Below are 27358 nucleotides of genomic sequence, written 5' to 3'. Positions count from 1 at the left end.
ACAGACCCAGGTTTCTGATATTACAATGTTGAAAGGGCATGTGAAAGTCCGTAAATATTCCTTGCCGTTATTGAAGCTGGCATAAAGGCTTCAACTGTTGAAATGGATAATTTAGTTTGTTCTTCGATGAAATGTTCTGGTTGAACTGTTCATCACTGTGGTAAATGGACTCATTGTTAATGCTGTGGAAAAAGTTATTTTCCGGGTCTATTTCCTGGTGCAATTCCTGTGGATTTTTCAGTAAAAACCCTAACCCTAAAACTAAAGTTCTAATTTCCTTATGCCCATGATCAGTTCCCCTCTCAGTTCTTAATATTGTTTTCAGATGAAGATGAGTGAAGTTTATTGCTGTGCGTCGATGGCTTTTACCTCATAGTCCAGTTGCCGTTGTTCATTGGTAGGTTTCAAGTCCCTCCATCCTCCTGACAACCAGAACTTTCTCTTGTGGCCCGTTTTATGAATATTTTGAAGTTGGTAGTCCATGTGATAATTATTTTCCCCTGCTTTCTGAAAAAAAGCGTGCTTTTTTTGGCTATCACAGTATTGCACTTAGTGAGCTAACTGTTCATAGAGAGATTTGTTCCTTTGGATTTTCCAGCACGCCCGCAACCCGAGTGAGGATAAGCAGTACAGAAAATGGATGCATAGATGATTTTCTCCCTTCGTTCAATAGGGCAACTTTGTGCTTTGAATTAACAAACCATAAACTGATTGTTGGTTTGTTGGTGGCGCTTTACCTGGGCAGAATGTGACATGCCTTGATATTATTGCAGTCCTGCTGGACTCCGAACGTCTACACTGCTCCTGAAGGTTGCGGACGACAACACAGTCAATGGCCTCATCAAAGACGGTGACGAGTCTGCGTATCGACAGGAAGTGGAGCAGCTGGAGCTTTGGTGCGCCCGACACAACCTGGAGCTGAACACGAGCAAGACTGTAGAGATGATCGTGGACTTCAGGAAGCATCCGTCGCCACAGCTGCCCCTCACGCTGTCCAACTGCCTTATGTCAACCGTTGAGACCTTCAAGTTCCTGGGAATTACAGTCTCTCATTTTTTGTCAAAATGGCTATGTATTGTCATACTAGAGCGGCTCCAACTATCCATCCAGCCTTCCATTTTCTGAGCCACTTCTCCTCACTAGGGTCGCGGGCGTGCTGGAGCCTATCCCAACTATCATCGGGCAGGAGGCGGGGTACACCCTGAACTGGTTGCCAGCCAATCGCAGGGCACATACAAACAAACAACCATTCACACTCACATTTACACCTACGGGCAATTAAGAGTTGTCAATTAACCTCCCATGCATGTTTTTGGGATGTGGGAGGAAACCGGAGTGCCCGGAGAAAACCCACGCAGGCACGGGGAGAACATGAAAACTCCACACAGGCGGGGCCGGGGATTGAACCCCACTCCTCAGAACTGTGAGGCAGACGCTCTAACCAGTCGTCCACCGTCCCCGGCTCCAACTACCGGAGACAAATTTTTGACATACTTGGCAAATAAAGAGGATTCTGATTCTCCAGGAAAGCAGCCACTTGCTCAGTTTATCAGGAGTCCATCTCATCAGGTCATTTTAGTAATTAGCAATACTGTTAATTTCGGGGAGCCGTAGCATACACCTTACAGTGGCTGGGGGTCTAATACATTTGTTAAACACCATCTGTCATCGAAGACAATGTTTCTTGTTCTAACTAGCACCAGGCTGTTACAATATCTGATACGTCATAAATATAAGAAATGCATTCGTGCTCTACTTGCAAATGATTCTTTGGGTTAGACGACAGGATACTGTTCTGCTTTATAAGAGCTGAAAATGTTAATTCACTTAGTCTTGCTTTGGAACGAATGAGATATGACCTACTCTTCAAGTAATGTCTTTCAAAACTTGATGATTTTATTCAATACAAATACAATTCAAACTAAAAGGTTGCACCTTGATTAAGTTCGGTCGATATGTGTGTCCCTCCGCAGCTGTCTAATGCAGACTCGAAGGAGGAGCAATAGGCAGAACACTGCTGTCATGGCAGCATACGATTTTAAAACTATCTCCAAGGCCAAGGGCAAGTCTGGATGAGATGTGAAGAACATGCCCGGCCTGAAATGGGGGTAGACCAGCAGGTGTATCTCAGCCACACGGCGCCCCTTCAGCCAGCAGTAGTAGACACCTGAGAAGGAAAAAAATTTAAATAAAGTAAAAGGCAGTGAAAGCATCTCAAAAAGCAAACAAAAATCCACCTATCCATTTTCAGCCTAGCCCAGCTGACTTTAGGAAAGCGGTGCGAGTACACCCTAGACTGGTCACCATCCCAATCACAGGACACATACAGACAACCAAGCATTCACACTCATACCTATGGACAAATTAGTCTTCAATTAACCTAACACGCATGTGATTGGGATCTGGGCTGAAGCCGAAGTACCTGGAGAAAACCCAAGCGAACACCGGGCCCATAGTAAACCATGTTGTGCAAATAAAAATGTAACATTAAAAAGTCAAGTCATAGATCTTCGAAAATTATTCCATACCAGAGTCCTGAAGCTGAGCAGGAGTGAAGACCAGATGATGTCCAGCATCAATTTGAAGCCTCGGAGACATGATGCTTGCATCCTGTCCTACCAAACTCTGTGATCGATAAATGGGCTCAGATCCTCTGTCCCACGCCACTGCCATGTATGGCCGTGCCCCTGGGCAGCCGAGGGTAAGGATTTGGTCCGCTGGGTGATTCAGGTAGGAAACCTGTATCTCCTGTGTCTTCATGGAATCAGAACTGCACCAGAGAGAGGATTAACTGCAATAACGTATTTATACACCCTTTCCAAAAAAATTTACTATCATGGAAAAGTTTTGTTTATTTCCATAATTCCATTCAAAAAGTTAAACTTTCATAGATTATAGATTTAAGGCCCACAATGTAAACAATTTCAAGTATTTATTTGTTTATTTTTACATAATTTGGGCTTCCAGCTCAAAAAACCCACAAAATCAGGAATTCAAAAAATTAGAATACTGTGGAGAAATCACCATTTACTTCTCAGTTTTTGTAGAAAAAAAGAAAGAAATTAAGGTCACATTAAATCAATCAAAACATGGTACTTTTAAAACGCTATTTTAATCTTCAATACTTGGTTGGGAATCCCGTTTCTTTAATCACTGCCTCGATGTGCTGTGGCATTGAGGCAATCAGCCTGTGGCATTGCCTGGGAGTTATGGGAGCCCATATTTCCTTGATGCTTGCTGTCAGTTCGTCTTTGTTTTTGGGCCTGGTGCCCCTCATTTTCCTCTTGATAATAGCCAATAGATTCTCAATGGGGTTTAGATCTGGTGAGTTGGCTGGACGGTAAGTTGGTCAAGCATTGTGATAGCATGGGCATCAAACCAGGTTTTGGTGCTTCTGGCGGTATGGGCAGGGGCCAGGTCCTGCTGGAAGATGAAATCTGCATATCCATACAGATCCTCAGCAGAAGGAATCATGAAGTCCTCTAAAGCCTTCTGGTAGAACTCCCGGATGCGTCTGAATGTGGTGGTTTTTGAAACTGTGACTCCCCCCTCATTTCACTCTTTCTGGATCTCTGGTAGATTCTTGAATCTTCTCTGTTTGATAATCCGCTGAAGCCCACGGTCATCTCTTTTGCTGGTGCATCTTCTGCTGCCACAGTTTGTCATTCCACTAGACTTTCCATTGATATGCTTGGACACAGCACTCTGTGGAACAGCCAGCCTCCTCAGCTACAAACATTTGTGGCTTACCCATCCTATGGAGGGTATCAATGATGGTTTTCTAGCCAGCTGCAAAGTCTGCAGTCTTCCCCATATTGAACCCAACTGAGACAATGGACCCAAACTGGAGCAATTGAATGACACCTGGGGAAACCTGTGCAGGCGCGTTGAGTTTTATAGATGACAAGTGTCTGACACTCAATTTAAAACATGTATGGCCTGCAAAATTTCGGCTGATTTCTTCAAAGTATTAAAATCTTTTGAATTCCTGATTTCGTGGGTTTTATGAGCTGGTTAGGCCATTCCAGAGTACTGGAGCCTCAATAGAAAACGCTCGAGCCCAATAAACAAATAAATACTTGAAATTGTTCAAATTGTGGGCCCTGAATCTACAACCCCAATTCAAATGAAGTTTGGACATTGTGTTAAACATCAATAAAAACAGAATACAATGATTAGCAAATCATGTTCAACCTGTATTTAATTGAATACACTACAAAGACAATATATTTAATGTTCAAACTGATTAACTTTATTGTTTTTAGCAAATAATCATTAACTTAGAATTTTATGGCTGCAACACATTCCAAAAAAGCTGGGACAGGTGGCAAAAAAAAGACAAAGTTGAGGAATGCTCATCAAACACCTGTTTGGAACATCCCACAGGTGAACAGGCTAATTGGGAAAAGGTGGGTGCCATGATTGGGTATAAAAGGAGCTTCCCTGAATTGATCAGCCATTCACAAGCAAAGATGGGGCGAGGGTCACCTCTTTGTGAACAAGTGCGTGAGAAAATAGTCGAACAGTTTAAGGACAATGTTCCTCAATGTACAATTGCAAGGAATTTAGGGATTTCATCATCTACAGTCCACAATATCATCAAAGGTTTCAGAGAATCTGGAGAAATCACTGAATGTAAGCGGCAAGGAAAAAAACAACATTGAATGCCCGTGACCTTCGATCCCTCAGGCAGCACTGCGTCAAAAACCGACATCAATGTGTAAAGGATATCACCACATGGGCTCAGGAACACTTCAGAAAACCAATGTCAGTAAATACAGTTTGGCGCTACATTCGTAAGTGCATCTCGAAACTCTACTATGCAAAGCAAAAGCCATTTATCAACAACAACCAGAAACACCGCCGGCTTCTCTGGGCCCGAGCTAATCTTAGATGGACTGATGCAAAGTGGAAAAGTGTTCTGTGGGCCGACGAGTCCACATTTCAAATTGTTTTTTGAAATTGCAGACATCGTGTCCTCCGGGCCAAAGAGGAAAAGAACCATCCGGACTGTTATGGACGCAAAGTTCAAAAGCCAGCATCTGTGATGGTATGGGGCTGTGTTAGTGCCAATGGCATGTGTAACTTACACCGAATCAGATGCCCCAGGCACCTCATCTGACTCCTCTCAATGTGGAGGAGCAGCAGCTCTACTTAAAGATCCTCCCGGATGACCGAGCTTCTCACCCTATCTTTAAGGGAGAGCCCAGGCACCCTGCGGAGGAAACTCATTTCGGCTGCTTGTATCCGGGATCTTGTTCTTTCGGTCACGACCCACAGCTCATGACCATAGGTGAGGGTAGGAACGTAGATCGACCGGTAAATTGAAAGCTTCGCCTTTTGGCTTAGCTCCTTCTTTACAACAACGGACCGATACAAAGTTCGCATCACTGCAGACGCTGTACCGTTCCGCCCGTCAATCTCTCTTGAGCCAACCGTAAATAAACCATTCTCAATCTACTCCCTCTACTTCAGTCTGCTTTTGCGCTCCAGTCGAAGCTGAGACAATTAGTATCATGACAGAATACTCTGGCCATCATGGACCAAGCAACACCGGAAGCATTGAGGGCAGTGCTTGCCCTTCAGGGCGCGCACATAGGCAGACGTCAAAGCCCACCGCGAGATCATGGACTCATTGAATACACTCACACAGCAAGTATCCCTCTGTTCCTCCCAGTGCCACCTCAGCAGTCATACCATGAGTATTCCTCCCGAGCCTGCACCCTGCGACCAACCCCGCCTCCCGCACAAAGAGCCTCATGTTCCTCCTCCTTACCGTACTCAGGGGACCTAGGTTCATGAAGCCAATTCCTATTAAACTGCTCATTAGTATTTGACCTACAATCGCTGAGTTACCCCACGGACAAATCCAAGATCACATTTATCATTAACCTCGTGCGCGGAAGAGCTGCCAAATGGGCTACTGCGCTTTGGCAGAATTTCTCTCCTGTCCTTGCATCATTTAATTCATTCACAGACGAGCTTAAAAAAGTTTTCGATCACCCTGTCATGGGAAGGGAAGCCACTCGCCGCCTCCTAACCCTCACCCAAGGTTCAAGTTATGTGGAGTCGTACGCCATAGATTACAGAATACTTGCAAGTGAATGTGGTTGGGATGACACCAATTTAAAGATTTTTTTTTTTTTTTTTTTTTTTTTTTTAAACAATTATCAGAACAGCTCAAAGATGAGCTCGCAGCCAGGGACGAACCCACCTCTCTCGAGGAATTTATTTCAGTTGCCATAATATTGGACAATCGTCTTTGTGAAAGACCTAGAGAGAGGGGAATGAGAACTGTTGCCTCCCGTTGCCCCTCCACTGGATTGGAGCAGCCCATGCAACTAGGCAAGACCCGTTTAGACCCCTGGAACGTCAGTGCCGCCTTACTCAACGATTATGCATTTATTCCCGACAGCCAGATCACTTTATTGCCACTTGCACCCTCAAACCAAAAGACCTGAGAGCGTCGTGATACACTAAACCAACACCTCTCCTAGCTCTCCCTCCCGGATAACCGTTCCTTCGTGTATTTTTGGTGCCGCTCGCAATACCCCTATTACAACCCTCATTGACTCCGGCGCTGATGACAATTTTATTCATGAGGGCCTGTCGTGTCAGCTTCAGCTTCCACTCGAGCGCCTCTCGTTCCCTATGAAGGTTACTGCCTTGGACGGGAGTCTCATCTCCCCTGTCACCCACCAAACCGCACCGTTCACCCTGCTCATTTCCGGAAATCACCGTGAAAACATCCAGCTGTTTGTCGTTCTCTCCCCGGAGACTCCGTTAGTCCTTGGTATCCCCTGGCTCCAGAAACACAACCCTGACATCGATTGGACTCACTGTCCATCACTGGTTGGAGTCCATTCTGCCACACTCACTGTCTTTTCTCAGCTGTCCTGACCACAAACAACCCTCATCCACCAGTAATCCCTATCGATCCCTCCAGGGTACCAGAAGAATATCACAACCTCTCCTCGGTGTTCCATAAGGATCTTGCCCTCTCTCTCCCACCCCAAAGCCCTTATGACTGTCCCATTGGCCTCTTGACTGGTGATCCTCTCCCTTCTCGCCGCCTATTTAACCTGTCCCGTCCTGAAACGGAAGCCATGGAGAGTTACATCCGCGACTCCCTTGCCTCCAGACTCATCCGGCCCTCCTCTTCCCCACTAGGGTCTGGATTCTTCTTCGTCGAGAAGAAAGATACCACTCTCCACCCCTGGGAACATACCCCTGATCTCACACAAGTTTATTTTGGACGATTATCTTATTAGGGACTTTTATGAGGCAGACCCTGACAAGCCTGGGAGGACGCCAGGAGCCATCCGTTGAGGGGGCAGGGTACTGTCATGGTTGTTTCCTGCAGTCCCCTTTTTTTGGCGCTTGGTGCCTCGCCTCCCTCTCTCTCTCTCTCTCCCTCTCTCTCTCCCCCAGCAATCAGCACCACCTTGGCCGCACACCTGTCCTCTATCAGCACTCATCGCTTCCTGCATAAAAGCCTGCCAGATCCAGGAAACCTTCGCCAGAGTATTAACATTGTGGTACACAGGCCGACTCTCACACTCTCGTACGTAAGTTACTTGACTTCCCGAAATCATACTTACCTCCTTGTGTTCTCTTTCGTGTTCAATAATCCTTCCGTGTCCACTGCCTCGCTGTACACTCCAGCCACGGCGCCAATATATCCCACCTGCTCACGCTCCCGGTTCCTACACACCATCTTACCTTGGATAGCCCTACCTTGAGCCAACCACAAATAAACCATTTTAAATCTACTCCCTCCGCTTCAGTGTGCTTTTTGGGTCCAATCAAAGCTGATACAATTAGCAACGTGACACCAACCTTTGTTTGTGCACCAACCTTTGTTGACGTAAATAGAGTCCACCACCACATTTTTTCCCTCAACGCAAATCTCGATCAGGTTAGAATAGCTGCATTCCATCCATCTCGAAGGCTGAGTCGGGCCTGTTGTTGTTAACCCACGTTTCAGTGAGGCATAGCACGGAACAAATCTGCATCTCGCTGGAGCCACCAATCCTCAGACAAAGTCCATTCTATTGTCCTGTAAGCGAACGTTGGCAAGGAAGAGTTGATGGTATTGGCAGTTTGTTAGCCTTTGGCTGAGCTAGCCAGCCGGCACGTTTGCCTCGCTTCTGCTTCTGTGATCATCGCTTCTTCTTGCATCTCTGTGTCTTGTGTAGGGACTTTCTTTTGTACTCAAGAGCTGCAGTCTCCCGAGAGTACTTTTCAATTTAGGGTAGTTGGAATAGTTGTCCTTAAACTCCCACTAAATTGGTATGGTTTGTAGTTCACCCGAGCTGTACTTCACACGCATTTTCGGCGTTAGGATGGCACTAAAATCCGCTTCAAGGTCATTGTCAAGGGGTATAGTTTTGGGAGAGAAGCCGCTGCACTGCCGGGCGCCACCATCATTACTGAACTACATTATTCAATATGTAAATAAGCTTTGCTCAGATTGGATCGCTGTTCTCCTTCATTTGAATGTGGAAATCAGCTTTGCTCTGATTTGTAGTAGGTTATATCTATTCATCAATCATCGATTCTCTTTCTTATTAGAAAGAGAGAGCGAGAGAGAGAGTATGTGTGTGTGTGTGTGTGCATATGTGTGAGAGAGAGGGAGACAGAGTGATTGTGTATTATGTTGGCTAATGCTATTCCCAGGTTGTTTCTCAGAAAAGTACTTAAAGGGAACCACGATTGTAATGACGTTTGTCTTATATAATCTATTTTGATTCAAGTAACAAAACAATAACATACAAATTTCGAAAATAATTTCCAGATGTATATGTTTTTATGAAACATTATTTCATTATAGGCCGCCGTTGTTATTTGTGTCACAGTACATTCTGGGTAGTGACATAAAAGGTTTCATCTGTGTTTTTAACAGTCGACAAAGTAGCAGCGATGAACGCTGTTCTGCCTTTTCAGTTCGAGCCAGTGTGTGATCAAAGACATGAGGAGAGATAATAAACCAGCAATGAAAATGGATATGACAATGAGGATTACAGGGGTTTCAGAAGCTCGAGTTGGTCATTTTCAACAGTGTCTTTCTGGCTGGTGCCTGTCAAAGCCAACTGAAGAAGAGGACATCTGCTGTAAAGAGTTCAGTTTCATTTTCACGCAGACTGTGTTCACTGGAGTCATCAGGTACATTTAAACATATCCCGAGATACCCTCACTATCTCCATCAAAGACGATGTCACGTTTAACAAAGTAGTTGTGGTCTGTGATTGGAGAGTGTACGTCAGCTTCCCACTGTTGGACATGCAGCTCTGAGTGGATACATGACGGACATATGTGGTGAACATTGTACACTTAGTTCTTTATCACATTTATTAAACCTTCAAAAGATAAATTAATAGCTAAGAAGAAGCTGGTTGATAAAGAGAGATGATATGGGCGAGAATAAAAGTGAGAGTGTGGATTTAAGTCATCACGGTGACTCCATTCATTTGAATGTAGCCAGTTAGGTAGATTTTGGTCACAAGCTTCGCTTTTTCATTTTCATCAGTATTTATGTAAAACACAATATTTGATGCTTTACATACTATTTATATGGCTTGGGGTTGCGCAGCATCTAACGGGAGCCAACTAGGCTGCGTGGCTGTACGTGAACAATCTCACGCCTCGATCCTTAAAAGAGGGTGCTGGCCACTGTCAGCAGCCCAGGTTGTTTATAACTCAATGGTCAGCACACACCCCTCCCAATATATTCACACTGGCAGTGTGGCCTAGAACCCTAATATGAGCGACAGCACAGCAGTGTCACTTTCATTGTGTAACCCAGTACACAACGCATAGGCAAAACCCAGAACGTTACACTCGCCTGGAAATGCATTTTCCGCTTGAGTCAAAGCTTGTGTTCATTAAGATTGGCTGTAAGCCACAACGATGTGTGTATTGTTTCAAATGTTTAATCACAAAACCAGTGGCATACGGATCGGTCATCAATCCCAGAATGCATTGCATGCAAAACATGGCAGCCACCGTGTATCAAATTAAAAATTATTTTTATTACTTAAAAGAATAATTTATAAATATGGAGGGCCTAACACCATATTTCACGGGTAGAGGTCAGTGGTTGTATTTTAAGACGTATTTGTCCTTTCTATCGGGGTTCCCTTTAACAGAAATGCTGCACACCGACTCAGGCCGAGCCAACGTTTCTCCACAAAAAATGAGACTGTCACTGTTGTTTTACCTTTTCAGTTTAACATTAAATAGCTAATTTACATGCTCTTATTGCTTTTTAATATGAAATATTTTTTTATAATTAATTATTTCAAATGTATTACTCTATCATGGAATCATTTTATTTTCATATACCATTTAAAGGGCAACTACTACCATCATAAATGTAGAAATACAGTACAGAGCAACTAACCCAGGCACTCTAAGAGGTAATTCAAAGAAAGTGACACACAATATGGGAAGCGCTGCTCTGCCTGCATCTTAGTGTCTTGTGAAGATTATTAACTCCTGCACAATGTGTTCAGTTGCAGTACCTTAAGAAATCATCTCTGTCCCACTCGGTGCAAAACCAGCATCACTTTTTATGATCCAGGCATGAACACTGATTTCAAAGTACACCGTTCACCTTGCTTGTATGATTTTGTTCATATCAATTTCAATTTACCCCTCTTTCCTTGCCTTCGAGTAGAAACATTTTAACTTTAAATTAAAAGTTAATAGTAATAATTCCTTTTGATGTAATTATATTGAAGGGGATCAAATCCAGCCTCCCGGGTTCAAATCCGGCCTCGCCTGTATGGAGTTTGCATGAAAGGAGTAATAGATGTTGATGCATCAGTTTATTTAATTGTGGACTATTTTAAAATGGGCGGCATGGTGGGCGACTGGTTAGCACATCTGCCTCACAGTTCTGAGGACCCGGGTTCAAATCCAGAATCGCCTGTGTGGAGTTTGCATGTTCTCGCTGTGCCTGCGTGGGTTTTCTCCGGGTACTCCGGTTTCCTCCCACATTCCAAAAACATCCAATGGTAGGTTAATTAAGACTCTAAATTGCCCGTAGGTGTGAATGTGAGTGTGAATGGTTGTTTGTTTATATGTGCCCTGCGATTGGCTGGCGAGCAGTTCAGGGTGTACCCCGCCTCTCGTCCGGAGTTATCTGGGATAGGCTCTAGCACGGCCGCGACCCTAGTGAGGATGAGCAGTTCAGAAAATGGATGGTGGGTATACTAAAGATGAATTTTCAAATATTTGGTGACCCCTTGAGGCTGCGACACTCTTAGCATGCGCTAATCTCGCCAAATGGCCAAGTTCCTCGCTCACCATTCTGCATGTCTTCCCTTTTTCTTGTACAGTCCCAGTATTGCCAGCTGGCGTTATCAAAAAGTTGCGTATGACCACAAACAGCAACGATATATATATTTTTTTTACTCCAAGATGTTGTGTCTATTTTCAACACCGATTGGCTGTCGCAACGCAGAGTCACATTAATTTTGAGTTGAGTGGGTGGGAACCAACCACAAAGTGGCAGGTACTAGAATAATGAGTAGCATAACTACGTCGCAACAATCCGTGATTCTGATCGGCTCGTTTTCCTGCCCTTTGCATTTCATTAGCGATTGCATAACATCGAGAAACCGCATAGATGTCAAACGTAAACCATGTCACAGACCCGTTTTGACCTTATGGATAGAACTGTGGGGAAAAAAAGAATTGGAATTGCATGGGACCTTTCATAAATCTAAACGTTTATTGAGAGCAGATTTGTGAGTAGAGCAAGTGGGTGTTTGTGAGGCACGCAAGAGGTGACGTGAAATCCAAAGAAGCGAGGTCAAGGTACATTGAGTCAACTATTTGGAACTAAATAACAATGCATTTTCCTGGACTAAACGTCTAACTTTTAAGTGAGTTTCCCTAATAGTACAGTATACTGTGTTGTAATGTACATTGAATGTCACATTACAGCCATGATATAAACTTTTTATGATTTGGGGGTGGAACTGGGTGAAAAGCATTACAAAGATGTAGGTATTAATTTCACCCAGAGTAGCTATGGCATAGCACAGTACCTCTATAGAACAACTTGAACAACAAAATCCTGACTACACAGACCAGAATGCTAGAGCATTAAAATAGTCAGTTGTTCTTACCTGTGCCCCACAAATGCCATAAATTTATCCAGTTTGGAAGGGGGTGGCGCTTCTGTTGGACAAGTCACATGGCAGCTTCTGACCTCCAGCCTGGCTCCAGCTCTGCTTTGCTTCAGGTGGCTGAATGCCTGAGGCACCGCCCCTGAGCCGCAGGACGCCACGGTGTGGTTGACCCGCCTGTAGCGCACGTGCAGGAACCGGGAGCGGACGTAGCAGAGCCCCACTCTGACCTGCTCGCCCTGCATGCCACAGCGATCGCACCGTGACCATGGACGGAAAGTGGTGAAGACTTGGTAGAGCAGCTGACCAGATATTTGTCCCTTTACGTCTTCCATCGAGTTGCTCTTACTTTCAGGAGTGAGCCTGGAAACATCAAACAAGAACCTGAGTGTGAGCGTGCAATTATTCGGAAGACGAAACTGGTCATAATGCATACGGAAACAGATACATTTCTCAGTGCGATGTGGACCAAGAAGACATTGGTGTTGCATGTTTCCTATGGCCTCTATTTCTCCCCACTGGCATTTGGGGTCATTTGCATCGCCACATCTATACATGTTCTGTTGAGCGAGCATGTTAGACGGCTTCGCATGGTGGTGTGACAGCTAGGTTTTCAACTGTGTCATCTGATTGGGCCCCCTGTTCTATGCATGTGTGAGAGATGTTAATAAAACTTTTCCTGTGCTCAGGCTGTCTTTCATCAGTTTTTTGTTTCTCTCTTTTCTGGTTGCTATTTGCCTTATGACTAGAGATGGATCCATGGATGCCAGGTGGTATAGGGCAGCGGTTTTAAACCTTTTTTGTGCCACGGACCAGTTTCACATAGACATTTTTGAAGGATCGGCTTAGTAACAAAAAACAAACAAACAAATTATTAAATATGCTGTACAAGTCACCATTACACTGAATGTAGTTGTTGTCGTTAGGGGGAGCCGGTCCTTCGAGATTGTTGCCACTTATTAAACAGAGCAGGTTTGGTGCACATGGATAAACTAGCAATAAAATCATACCCTCAGTAGAACTGATGATTTATTTTTCTTGTATTGTGAGGTTCTTCTGGTGTATTATTATTTGGCAGGGTGTTCTCCTTCTGGATGGGTGACATTCTCCAGTTGTGCTGCTATCTCATGGCATAATGAGCTTCTGATTTCCCTTGAGATTATATAGGTGGACGAGCATATCTGCTTTTGCTGGGGTTTTCCTTCAATGACCATTTGCTGTAGTAATCAGAGATGTGAAAGCGTGTTGCAAAGCGTAATACTTTTTTCCTCTTTGGTGTGGTTAATTTGGTCAGCTAAAAACGCTGTCATCAAGAACAGGTGTGGATCCAAACAAACTCCAACCCAACCTCAATCCAATCCAGCTGTCAGATTACTTACTATAGTGAACCAATTTGTGTGCTGAATTCATTATTCGTTACTCGACACGGCATTCAAATGATGGTAGCATGTCTTCCCTTCGCCATGGGAAACTGGATGACCAAGAAGACTATTTGCTATGAGCATAACAACAAACTGACTTCATCAGTACACTGACAATTGACAATCTCCAACGTGAACCCTAACCTTGACGTGAAGCTGAGCTTCTGCACCTCCTGGATGTCCAGATCATAGGCGTAGAAGTAGTCGCCCTGAGCCGATCCGCAGATATAAACACCCGAGTCGTCCACAGCTGTTCGAAAGATCAGAAGGCTGAAGAGACGAATTGAGAAGCGACTCCGCAGGTCGGCACTGTGGGGGATTCGATTGGAGTCCAGCAGCTTGTTCCCATGGTAATCGGTCAGGGCTCTGGTCTCTTCTGAGTTGGACTGGTGCTTCCTGAAGAACCAAACGACTGACTGGATCTGAAACACAAGCAATGGTCCAATTGTATGACAGTTAGGAATGTTAAAATGTTGCATATATCATTCATGTAGTTAATAAAAAATATATGATGACAGATTGCTTAATTTGGTTATTTGATATGAGAAAAATCTAACTCATTTGAACATTATTTCCTTCCTGTTTTTGCTATAGTGGGTTGTTTGCTATATTACAATTAACAGAGACAAATTCCTTGTGTGTTTTTTAGCATACTTGGCCAAGAGAGATGATTATGATTCAAATTCTGACGAACCAGAGGTTAAGCAGTTGATTGTATTCAACCTTGATGTTCCACCTTGACCAACATTATTCACTGAATCGCTGAGAACTAAAAGATTGTTCATGAAAGCTAATGATGTGTGTGGTCACTGTGACTGGACTCACCTCTTCGGGCTTACAGTGGCACGGCAGCTCCACTGTGGCCCCTGCCTGGTAGGCGGTGTTGAAGAAGAGCAGGAAAGCTGGGCAAGCTTTTTTTGCAAACACATCCTGCTTTTCCTTGGGGGCCTCATAGCTCCACGCCTTGGCGAGGAGGAGGAGGAGAATGAAGGGGGGAAACATGCACAGGCCTCTCTTGGAGAGGGTCAGGCTTAGGACCTAAGACCTTTGAGTGTGAGTGGGGTCTCAAATGTAACAACATAGTCTTGACAGAAACATCAAGGATTCATCATTTGCCGCATTACTTGTTGTTGAGACCGTGTTGCTTCCAATAGTCGCTTAAAACATTTGAACACATACTTATTTGAATAAGAGGGTCATGTGTTTTACTGTACCTATTTCTACATTGCAGAATTCAAGGGAGCCATACATTTCTGACCAACTGGGAAAATTGACTGGAACACTACTCATGAACTTGGTGACCGCAACCTTCAGAGATGCACTCCAAGACTATAGAAACTGTCCAGCTGTTTTTATAGCTTATACAAGATATTGTCATTTAAGACAACCTGTTCTGCGTGGCAATTAGTTTGGATCAAATTATTGGGTAACATAATTTAATTAGTAGTCCAAGAAGATTAGGGTTGTTGTCAGAATTGATAACGTTCAAATTATCTACACAGAAACACATCATAGTCACGAGCTATAACGTTTAGAGCTCGTATGATCAAAGTGGTATATTTCCCATTTTTACGCGGCATGATAATGACACAAGCAAGTGGGTTTGCGGCCGGAGACTACGCACTCCCCTCCTCCGCGTTTAGGACAACACTAAACGTTACAACATACCCGTTGGCCGTCTATTTGCTTTAAAAGCGGTCACATAGTCAAATAGTGGAAGAGCGTGATTTGAATTGGTCATCTCATTGAAGTTAGGCACCCCGCGTCCTTTTATTGATGCTCCGAACTGACGTACGTCTCCATGAACTAACAGGTTCAAAAGAAATACTCATATACTCAAGATACTCAACTATTGTACAAGCTCTCTTAAGTTAGTTGCTAACACATACCACTTTGTCTTGACGTAGGTTTGCGCTGCGTCCTGACGTCACATATTTAACATTTCACGTCAGAAGTGAAGCGCAGAAGTACGCCTGGGGTTATTGGGTTCCCACTAAATTTCCAGGCAGGACACGCCCTACTGCAACACGATTGGCTCCTGCGTCGCGGGAAGGGCAGGTTACGCAAGTTTGCTCGAAATAAAACAAAGACGTTTGTTATGGTTAGGTTTAGGGACAGGGTTGGGGCTAAGGCGGTTTAGGATAGGTTAAGGTTAGGATTAGGGTGGGTTAGGGCCACACTTCAGTCACATACTTCTTTTGCCGTCTGGAAGCAGTAGGGCGTGCTCTACAAGGATTCAACAGTCAATCATAGTGCAGTGGCGCGTGTGCTGGAGCCAGTAATATTGGAGCAGGACGTGTCCCGCCTAGAAACTGTGTGGGAATCCTTATAACGCACCCCTCTCATATCATTGTTTTTCCTTCTTGTTATGGAAATAAGAACAAGTGTCTTCAGTACATGGCGCATTCTCTTATTTTAGTTGGGGAATTCAGATTCTTCAGATTCCTAACCAGCCTTTTCCCACTTCTGAGTTGAATTTAAATGACTTCATAAATCGCGAGCCTTGATTTTAAAAAATATGCACGGATGGTTTTGTAAAGGTACTTCTTGATTCCACTGACATCTGATGTTATTTATGTACATGGCGTTTCTAGCCCATTTTGAGGGGTTCTTAAGCACCCCTTAAAATGAATCCCAGCACCCCTAAAATTTGAGGGATCCCCAAAAAAATCGTTTTAAACTATACATTATTGTTTTTCTTATCCATCCATCCATCCATTTCCCGTACCGCTTATCCTCACTAGGGTCACGGGTGAGCTGTAGCCTATCCCAGCTGAGTCTTGAGAGAGAGGCGGGGTACACCCTGAACTGGTTGCCAGCCAATCACTGGGCACATACAAAGAAACAACCGTTCACACTCACATTCACACCTACGGACAATTTAGAGTCTTCAATAAACCTACCATGCATGTTTTTGGGATGTGGGAGGAAACCAGAGTTTCCGGAGAAAACCCACGCATCCACGGGGAGAACCCTGGGAAACATGAGGAATGCTAAAACAAAATAAACACCTGTGTGGAACGTTCCACTGGTGAACAGGTTAATAGGAAACAGGTGAGTGTCATGATTGGGTATAAGAGGAGCATCCCCGAAAGGCTCTTTGTGTTCACAAGCAAGCGTGGGGCAAGGTTCACCACTTTGTGAACAACTGCATGACCAAATAGTCCCAACAGTTTAAGAACATTTCTCAACATCCAATTTCAAGGAATTTACAGACTTCATCATCAACGGTCCATAATATCGTCAAAAGGTCAAAAGAAACCAGTGCCTTTAACACCAGCATCACTCTGAAAAGGATATTGCCACGTGGGCTCAGGAACACTTCAGAAAACCATTGTTAGATCAAACAGTTCATCGCTACACCTACAAATGCAAGTTAAAGCTCTACTGTGCAAAGCAAAAACCATATACTGTATCAACAACATCCTGAAACTCTGCCAGCTTCTCTGGGCCCCAGCTCATCTGAGATGGACTGACGCAAAGTGGAAAAGTGTTTGTGATGGTGTGGGAGTGTGTTAGTGCCCATACCCCATGGGTGACTTGCATAACTGCGAAGGCACCATTAATGCTGAAAAGTACATGCAGGTTTTGGAGCAACATATGCTACCATCCAAGCATCGTTTTTTTTTCATGGATGTCCCTGCTTATTTCAGCAGGACAATGCCAAGTCACATTCCGCACAGGTTACAACAGCGTGGCTTTGTAGTACATCAGACCAGACCATTGAAAAAGTGTGGCACATGATAAAGAGCAAAGTACGACAACGGAGACCCTGGCCTGTTGAGCAAATGAAGTTGTACATCAAACAAGAATGGGTAAGAATTCCACCTACAAAGCTTCAACAATTAGTGTCCTCACTTCCCAAACACTTATTGAGTGTTATTGAGTTAAAAGGAAAGGTGATCCCAGCTTTTTTTGGAACATGTTGCAGGCATCAAATTCACAATGAGTGAATTTTTGCAATGGCGGCATGGTGGGGGCGACTGGTTAGAGTGTCTGCCTCACAGTTCTGAGGATAGGGGTTCAATCCCAGGCCCCGCCTGTGAGGAGTTTGCATGTTCTCCCGTGCCCTGTGTGGGTTTTCTCCGGGCAAAAACATGCTTGGTAGGTTAATTGATGACTCTAAATTTCACGTAGGTGTGACTGTGAGTGCGAGTGGTTGTTTGTTTATATGTGCCCTGCGATTGGCTGGCAACCAGTTCAGGGTGTACCCCGCCTCCTGCCCAATGATAGCTGGGATAGGTTCTAGAACACCCATGACCCTTGTGAGGATACGCGGCTCAGAAAATTGATGGATGGATGAATTTTTGCAAAAAAAAACAAAAACAAATAAAAGCAATAAAGTTTATCACTTTTTTTCATTGTAGTGTATTCAGTGTAACGTAGGTTCACAAGGATTTGCAAATCATTATATTCTGTTTTTTTTTATGTTTTCACAACGTCCCAAATTCTTTGTGGGCTTGTATCATCTCTTTAACAGTGGATTTTTAATTTGTGTACCTACTGTTGGGGCCAATATCGCATAAAAGCCTCGCCATCATCCCCTCTTAGAATAAACAAGAATGTTTATTCAGCCTTGGTAATAGCATCCGCGAGTCTGAGGCCAAATGTGGTCAAAACATTTTGTATAATCACATTGTTGTTAGTCTTGCCACGTGGGTATGTGGCTCTGCTCACATGTTGAGCACACAAATGGTTTCTTAATTGAGTTTGGAGGTAATTGTGGTGACCTTCAGGGGCAGCAATGATTTCAACAAGCGCAATCGCAGAACAGAGGAGCCAGTGCCAGTTTTTTGGCACTACAACTATCTTTGGTCACAAAAAGGGTAGATACACAGCAGCCCCTTTGGCCTGTCAGGCGTCATCTTGTTTTTACTTTATAACAGGATTTGTGTTAGTGTGTTCTATATACAGTATGTCACTGAATTTGGTTTCACTTAATTTGTTAATTAGTTAAAGAGCTCCAACGTTGCATGATATATGAGTGGTTAGCATGTCAGCCTAACGGTCATGATGTCTCAGGTAAAAGTCTCGGCTCAGGCCTTGTGTAGAGTTAGCATGTTCGCTCTGTGTTTGCGTGAGTATTCTCTGGGTACTCCAGCTTCTCCCTACATTCCAAAAACATCCATCCATCCATCCATTTTCTGAGACGCTTCTCCTCACTAGGGTCCCGGGCGTGCTGGAGCCAATCCCAGCTGTCATCGGGCAGGAGGCGGGGTACACCAAGCACTCTCCTTCCTGCATCTCTGATCACCTTGGCTGCAGTGGTCCAGTCTTCTGGAAGCTCCTCCTGTCCACCCAGAGCCTGTCTCACCCCTTCCCGAAAAGCTGCACAACACTCGTCCTGTCTCAGCTTCCACCACATGGTTCTCTGCTCTGCCTTTGTCTTCCTAATCTTCCTCCCCACCACCAGAGTCATCTTACAAACCACCATCCTATGGTGTCTAGCCACACTCTCCCCTACCTACCTTATAGTCAGTAACCTCCTTCAGATTACATAATCTGCACAAAATGTAATCCACCTGCGTGCTTCTACCCCCCTCTTGTAGGTCACCCTATGTTCTTGCCTCTTCTGGAAAAAAGTGTTCACTACAGCCATTTGCATCCTTTTCGCAAAGTCTACCACCATCTGTCCCTCCAAGTTCCTTTCCTGGATGCTGTACTTACCCATCACTTTTTCATCACCCATTTTTCCTTCACCAACATGTCCATTACAATCTGCACCAATCACGACTCTCTTTCTGTCTGGGATGCTCAGAACTACTTCGTCTAGCTCCTTCCAGAATTTCTCTTTCGCCTCTAGGTCACATCCTACCTGTGGGGCATAGCCACTAATCACATTATACATAACACCCTCAATTTCAAGTTTCAGCCTCATCACTTGATCTGATACTCTTTTCACCTCCAAGAGATTCTTAGCCAACTCTTCTGTTAAAATAACCCCGACTCCATTTGTCTTCCCATCTCCACCATGGTAAAATAATTTAAACCCTGCCCCTAAACATCTAGCCTTACTGCCTTTCCAGCTGGTCTCCTGGACACACAATATATCAACCTTTCTCCTAATCATCATGTCAACCAACTCCTGAGATTTTCCTGTCATAGTCCCAACATTCAAAGTCCCCACATTCAGTTTTAGGCTCTGTGTATTCCTCTTCTCTTTCTGCTCCGCTCTTCTTCTTCGATCCACAGTAGCTGAATTTCCACCGGCGCCCTGCAGGTTGACGGCGCCGGTGGCGGACATTGATAACCTGGGCCACGACCGATCCGGTATGGAATTCTTTGGATGAATGCTCATATTTGTTTGGCAAAGTTTTAAGCCGGATGCCCTTCCTCACACAACCCTCTGCATTTTTCCGTGTTTGGGACCGGCCTACAGTTTGGAATGGCTTGTGCCCCCATAGGGCTGCATTTGGTTCACTAAAGACTCTAAACTGTGTTACTAGGGTGTGTCACTTACTTTGTCAAGACTGCATCTTCTGTAATCTGTTCAGGAGAATGAAGGTCTTGTGTTTGTGTTTTTCATTGTTGTGATTGCACACACACAAAAAAATCTCATATCCACCGCTGAGGTCCTTCTGTTAATGGAGGCCAGAAAGGGTCAGTGTGCAGCAGTGGAAATTTGTCGAGGGTGAACCATCGTGGTGTCAATATTGTTCGTGGATCCTGTTGCAATTAGTATTGTTGCTGTCTTTCCTGAGAGGAACAACTTAACGGGGAATAGCAACACCAATCAGCACATTTTATTTTTTTTATATCAGCATAGCATGGCTCCCGATCTACATGACATGTTTTTTTGGTGGAACTACAACCACATTATAATAAACATTGTGAGCGTTATTGTATTCTATTGTTTTAATTAATACAGCTCTTGTGTTGGATTGGTAAGATTTTGTATGTGTACCTAATGTTATGGACAGTTTGTGAATATCAACAAATGTGTAGAGGAAGTTGCACACAAATATAGCAATCAGTATGACGTTTTCAATGGAAACAAAGACTGTTCTAGTAATCTATCCTTCTGAAAATATTACATTGCTATTTGTCTATTTACTAGTTTGTCACTCTTGTAAATAATACACTTAATCACATTTGAGAGGATCGTGTCTAACATTTTGTGCCCACAACATAACAAATGATGAAACACCACTTACTGTCATGACAAAAGTACATATCGTGACAAGTAAAGTAAATACTGTATATAGTGCTTTGCAGTTACAACAATTTCCACTCTCCGAGGAAGACGTTTTCCAAGGTGTCGTAGTATGTCTGTGGGACCTGAAAAATGATTTGCAGGCTCTGCTGTACTAGTTCATCCCAAAGGTGTTTGACAGGCTTGTCCTTCAACACCTAAACACATCCAAACATACATTTATGGAACTTGTTTGCACAATAATAACAAACATACAATTGTCCAATTATTGTCCATTAACTCATTGAGCAGAGCCAAAAGGTCCAAAGCATATGGTGGTCTGCTTGTCTATTTCCACTTTCCTTGAATTTCCATCTCGGCTTCTAATTCCGGCTGATTACAGGTAATAACGAGCTAAGTATGACTCAGTGATGATTGTGAGGGTGATGATGATGATGACAATGACATGTATTTATTCTGACTTGAATTAGTGACCCTGATCTCTATGATCCCCTCAGTCTGGCTACCTGCAAACGATTCCAGTATACAGTAATCTTATTTGTGTAATTAATTTGTGGTGTCCACTTGGGAGTGTCCAATTTTACCATTCTATATTTGCATCTACAAACGTATATTTCACATATTCAATTGAACAGAATCAGACTTCAATGGATTTAGTAATAAGCCAGAGTGGCATATCACTGACACCCTCCACGCCCAGCAATAACCTAGCACACATTCTGTATTAAATTACTTGTTTCTCTGTGAAAGCGCACCGATTGTCAAAGTCGGTGGGGGACAATTACAGTGTTCCCTCGCCACTTTGCGCTTCACGTTTTGCGGCTTCAGTGCTTCGCGGGTTTTCTAAAAATATTCATCCAAAAAATAAAATAAAATTCATCAAAAAATAAAAATGAAAAAATACAGCCATATCAGCAGCCATATTGCGGAAAGACGCGTTGCTTCATGTTGATGCGCACAAGAGAAGGTTTCCCTGCATGCCAAACAAAGAGATGAGTTGACTCAAAGGCTTTGTACATGCCTGTACTGTACATGCCACTGGCACTCATACAATGCGCGTGATTGGTTCCCGGCGCGACACTGACCAATGAGAGCATGAGTGGATTTATCCTGTGAGCTGAACGGCTGCGCATCATCGCAGCCTCACCCAGCATCTTCCCTTGTTGTGTCTCGCCAGTCTCGTCCACGCTGTTGACTGTCTCACATACTGTCTCACATACTCCCACTAATCTTGTACATTCTGGCAACACTTGTTGTGCTGTACTCACGACCGTAGATCAGTTGGTCGGTAGTTGCTTACTGAGGCTCCGCCAACAGATCGCATCAAGGAAAAGTGATCGAAGCCACATGGCCTCGATCGAAAACGCCGCCGTCGGGTTGAGGCGGGCGCTCGCGCATGTGGTGGCACCGGAGGACAACGGAAAAGGAAGGGGGATGGAGTTGGCCGAAACCCCCCCGGTGGCTGGAGAGATTAGCCAGCAGTAACAGCAGAGAAGCAGGACCCAAGAGAGCAAAACCCAAGAGAGAGAGAAGAGGTGGGAGACAAAGGTTAAATACCCAGGAGGTGTGTCTAAGGGATGGAGGAAACTGGAGAAGACCACACCCACCATACATATATGTATGTATTGATGTGTCTTTCTTTCACAGTGTAGGGAAAACATTCTCTCATAAACTTACATTAATGTACATCAATCTCTTTATTAATTTCATGTGCAAAAAATAAATACAGTTAATATACAGTTAAATGTAATCTTCAGTAAAACATTCTCCGTGTTATAACAACGAGAAAGCTAGTATGGAGGAGCACTTAGTTTTAGCTGAAGTCAAGTGACACAAACAGCTCCAACACATGACCACATTGACCACAGATAGCCAAGTCATTTTGTACTTGTTCAAAATGTAGTATGTATGTGACCCCAATAGCATGGAAAGCTTTCAAAGCTCGAGCCCTGAGAACTGTTTCTGTGTCACGATTCCAATCGGCTGAGCTAGAAAGGTACAGCAGTGTCTCCTTCAAAGCAAAAACAGAGAAGCAACACAACATTGTCATAGCAATTATCAAATAGCGACAACAACAATATACGTTTTTTGTTCTACATTTGGATTTTCAACAGTTATTGGCTTGACATTCATGTGGTCTGCAAAATGTAAACGGATGAGAGGAATCAGGTGCACTTAGATGCCTTTTCCTGCTCGGCGAGGCATCATACAGATATTTTTTTTTTTATTTTTTTTTTCAATCTATACACCAAGAACACCCAGAAACAAGAGGTCAGCGATAAATGATGGTTAGAGCCGTGTTAATATCTTTACACAGCTGGTACGAAATATCTACAGGGATTTAACAGGCTGTAAATGAGCGCTCACTCTGCAGAGACAAGGCAGCTTGTGCACCCTCTTGGCATCAATGTCCTCTTTAGGTCTTTTTGTGCAAAAACAACAACAACAACAAAAAGAACACTAAATGTTACAAAAAGAGACCTTAACTCAAAAAGAGCATTTTCACTTTGAATTGAGTCAACTTGCTACAGCATTATTCTCAGACTATAACGTCGATAATGTTTGCGTTACATGATCGCCTTCAAATGTATAGGTGAATGGCTGATGTTTGTTTTAGTACTCATTTTCATCCACTGTTCGAAGAATCGCATTGTTGCCAGGGTTACCTGTACTTTCATACAGAAGGATGAGTCAGCCAAATAACACACCAACTTTAACTCAATGATGTTTGTATGTATCATTTTTAGTAGTTTTTCAATTTTTTAGATTTTATTTTTTGCTGAAAGCTGAGCACACTATTGTGTCCACTGTGTCCTGGCAATTCAACCTCGTGGGATTCTTCCACGGGCCTGTGTGTTGCCATCAGTCAAAGACCCCTCCCTCTAGTGGCCGTAAACTAAACAATCGCAGTTTTCTGAATTTATCATTCTAGAATATGCAGAAAATCCTGTTTGCGGCCGATCATTAAACTTTGACTCCAGGAAGTGGGTATTAGAAATAAACCTGAAAAACACTTTTTTTCCCCCACTGCTATCACTCTGATTCTTTCGCCGACAGAAACATTTGAACTAACTAGTGTTAAAACAACATTTTCAGTATTCCAATACTTAAGGCAAGTGTTCGTTTCTCTCCAAACTGAGTCCAATGAAAAGACATCCACCAAACACCACTGGAGAAACAACTAGCAACACAAATGCAGATTAAAGTGGAAGCTAAACTCATAGTGATTTTTACTGCCTGTGCAGGAAAGCGTTTGAATTAAACTGTGCCCTATTTTAGCTCCTTAAAAAAAGATACATTTTCTATTAACAAGGGTTCAGTTTTTTGGTTGATTTGGAATGCAAATTCTAAAAACAATGCTACAAGAAATTGAACTCTGCATCAATTGTTAGATTTTGTCCAGTTATGTCATCTTAACCCAATGTTAAACAGTTAGCGCTGGTCTATGTGTTAGGCTGGATTTACACTACAGGTGACACAATGAAATTTTTTTTGCTTCTAAGTGACAGCATTCGGATATGCGTTACAGCAGCACAACAAGAAATAAATGCATGGAATATGATATGCTCAAATCGGAACCAGGACTTTTACAAATGTGGATACAAGTCTGATAGGGATTGGATATGTGTAACATAAACTGACGGATCAGATCACTGACAATGTACACACACCAGCAGCTGCCCAAACAACACAAATAAGAACAATAAAATAATTACGTCTTTTATGAAAGCAAGGACTATTAAGTATAATGTAAATATACAACATTAGAGGTGTGTCCATCATTAAATAAGCAAAATAATCGCAACTGGCAGGCAGTGGCGTTACCATCATTTAATCAGTTGGAAGGAATCAGCCCAAGCCAATTTAAGCTTAGCTACATAATCCTAATTATTCATTTTTGTTTACTTCCATGTTGTTGCTTCCCAGTGTTGGCACATATGGAGCTATTTACATTCAGTTTGGTCTCTGAGCATGCGGGTTGTTTCATGTGTTCCATAAATGTACAAAGACATATTGGATATGTGTCACTTAAAATCTATGTGTAAATAGACAGGTCGGAAAAGTTGGAGGGCATTTAATCAGAATTGGCCAATTGAGCACGCAGTGTGAATCCCGACCCAGGGGATTTGACAATACATTGATAAAACACAACAGAAAATGTTCTTTCAATTTTTTTTCTTCTAAATACTGTATGTACAGCATCGTGACGACACCATGTGGTTTCTGTTCCAGCGTTAATGTCACCTTTCAGACACTAAGAAGAGGGTGAGAATGAGCCTTCGTCCCTTAGAGTTGGGTCACAGTTCGGTGACCCCCTTCTACTGCGTTGCACTCAAATGAAACCCCCAACCCAAGCCTCACTAGTTACCCTTGAGCCGGTGTACTGCAACACAGCACCTCCATGCAGCATTCATAAAGCACCTGCAAAGATACTGGGCTTGTATTATTCATGCCTCTTACGCAGAAAAAGACAGATTAGGAACAATTTAATTGTTCAAAGCAGCCCAGTGTTTGTATTGGCTGATGTTGCATTCCAGAAAACATGAAAGTAGGATCCGAGGATCCCAACAGGGTTCAATCCCCGGCCCCGCCTGTGTGGAGTTTGCATGTTCTCCCCGTGCCTGCGTGGGTTTTCTCCGGGTACTCCGGTTTCCTCCCACATCCCAAAAACATGCATGGTAGGTTAATTGACAACTCTAAATTGCCCGTAGGTGTGAATGTGAGTGCGAATGGTTGTTTGTTTATGTGTGCCCTGCGATTGGCTGGCAACCAGGACAGGGTGTACACAGCCTCCTGCCCGATGATAGCTGGTATAGGCTCCAGCACGCCTGCGACGCTAGTAAGTAGAAGCGGCTCGGAAAATGGATGGATATTTTGCCATATGACTGCATGCAGAAAGAATTTAGCAACATATCTTCGCCAAATCACCAAATTCCGTGCAGAACAGGTTTCTATTAAGGACGATATCAAGTAGAAGCAATTGATACAAATAAAGACAGTTTATATAGCTTTTTACATTTGCAGCATGTGTTATGGCAAAGCACTGCATTTAAAAAAAATCCCCTACTTTGGCTTTTGATTGGCAATTCATTGCACTTTGCACTGGGAGGTCTGAAACCTTGGAATTCCCAGTTTTCTGGAATGCAGCATAATAATTGCTTCAATTTAACAAATTCTTAAGTGATTCTAAGAACATATTCAGTCACATTCATAAGACCCTTTACAGGTTTTGAGACAACAAATCTTGTGTCGTATATATACACATAGTACACGTTACGACCAACTTAAAATCTCCATTCAACGCTTGGTCACATGACTCTGGTGGACCCATTAGTGATTTAAGAAAGGGGATCTATGTACCCTATCGGGCTGTTTATCCTTCCTTTCACAAGCCCAAAATGATTCTGTGTGTGGTCCTTTCACCACCACTGTTGATATAGAATCTCCTTAAAAGCACCAAATTAGTGGTTTGAACATCATCTCCATACAGGTCCAGTCTTTGTCTCTCTAACTGATTTGCAATCAGTGAGTCTTGTGAGCAAGGGAATTGGTTTTAAAAATAAACCCTCAATGGGGTTTATCCCCAGCATTCCAAGAACCAGGATGTAACCACTCTCAAATGTAGCACCATATACCATCCAATTGTCTGCAATACAGTTGATTTGATTCTTGTTTTTAATCAACCCTAACCCTTTTTCCCAGTCAGACAATCTGTCCAACTTGATGTGTTCTCAGATTCTTTTCCCTTCTGGACCATCATCCTCATCAGACTCCCCTCCACCCCAGGCCAATCGTATAGTTGGGGGGCGGGGGGGCTCGTGCCGCTAGAGAGCTGTAATCTGAGTCAGTTCTGTGTTGGAGTTCCCTGTCCCTGGTGTCTCTCCCCTCTGTGGGTGGTCTACCCCCACCAAAGGCAGCTCCACGCCTAGTCACGCAGGATTGGGAGTCCCTCCGCCGGGCCCACCCCCATCGGCCTTACAGCTGTAGGCGGCCGCCACCTCCCGGGCGATGCTCCTCATCCGGCCCGACTGCTGGGTGTCAAGACGGAATGGCGAAGGTTGGCAGAACTCCCGGAAACAGCGCTTGAAGTTCTCATCAAGGAAGGCGTAGAGCACGGGGTTGAGACTACTGTTAACGTAGCCCAGAGCAATGCAGAAATGCATCAGGACCAACGTGGACAAGCTGCTCAGGTTGAAGCCCAGCGACTGGGCCAAGACCATGATCTGGATGGGGGTCCAGCACACCACAAACACCGCCACCACCACCAGAACCATCCTGGTGATGCGCCGCAGGTTGCGGTCCTTCTCCTTTGAGCCTGACAGGATGCGAACGCTGCGTAGGCGCTTGACCATCAGGCTGTAGCAGACACTGATGATTGCCACGGGGATAAGGAAGGAGAAGAGGAAGACACAAGTGCCGAAAACTGGATCCCAGTGACTACGTGGCTCAGGTAGGACGACGATGCATTCAACGCCTAGACCCAGGGAAGAATGAAGAGAGACATAAATCATAAATATTTATGAAAAATCATCAAATCAACAGTGTGTTGGAACTGTTAATGAGTTGAGTGACAATGTGTATTCATGGACCTTTGGATGTCACTCAAAATCAAAAGGGTTTTTGCGCACACAAAACAATATCACACA

General features: G+C 43.8%; 2 protein-coding genes across 7 annotated transcripts in view; both read right to left on the bottom strand.

The window, feature by feature from the left end:
- Window positions 1-1871: 1871 nt before the first annotated feature.
- LOC133486274 (Ig-like V-type domain-containing protein FAM187A) overlaps window positions 1872-27358 on the bottom strand; it is a 42167-nt gene continuing 16680 nt past the window's right edge. Inside the window, exons 1-6 of one of the 6 annotated variants that reach the window (XM_061791221.1) lie at window positions 15227-17669; window positions 14384-14603; window positions 13703-13980; window positions 12138-12500; window positions 2529-2770; window positions 1872-2167 (exon numbers count right to left, since the gene is read on the bottom strand). In XM_061791221.1, the coding sequence (XP_061647205.1) occupies window positions 1941-2167; window positions 2529-2770; window positions 12138-12500; window positions 13703-13980; window positions 14384-14560 (1287 nt within the window). In that variant the 5' untranslated portion in view covers window positions 14561-14603; window positions 15227-17669 and the 3' untranslated portion in view covers window positions 1872-1940. Of the gene's footprint in view, window positions 2168-2528; window positions 2771-12137; window positions 12501-13702; window positions 13981-14383; window positions 14604-15226; window positions 17670-27358 lie in introns of those variants that run through there. The other 5 variants (XM_061791200.1, XM_061791228.1, XM_061791210.1 and 2 more) reach the window with 5 other exon arrangements.
- The window catches only part of oprl1 (opiate receptor-like 1), a 73841-nt gene continuing 68872 nt past the window's right edge, over window positions 22390-27358 (bottom strand). The window contains exon 7 of the mRNA XM_061791231.1: window positions 22390-27186. Within this exon, the coding sequence (XP_061647215.1) occupies window positions 26642-27186 (545 nt within the window). The 3' untranslated portion in view covers window positions 22390-26641. The remainder of the gene's footprint in view (window positions 27187-27358) is intronic.

This window comes from Phyllopteryx taeniolatus, chromosome 1 (genome assembly GCF_024500385.1).
Source record: "Phyllopteryx taeniolatus isolate TA_2022b chromosome 1, UOR_Ptae_1.2, whole genome shotgun sequence".
NCBI classification, from domain to species: Eukaryota; Metazoa; Chordata; class Actinopteri; order Syngnathiformes; family Syngnathidae; genus Phyllopteryx; species Phyllopteryx taeniolatus.
Note: the sequence above shows the minus strand (reverse complement) of the source record. Positions and strands in the feature narration are given on the sequence as shown.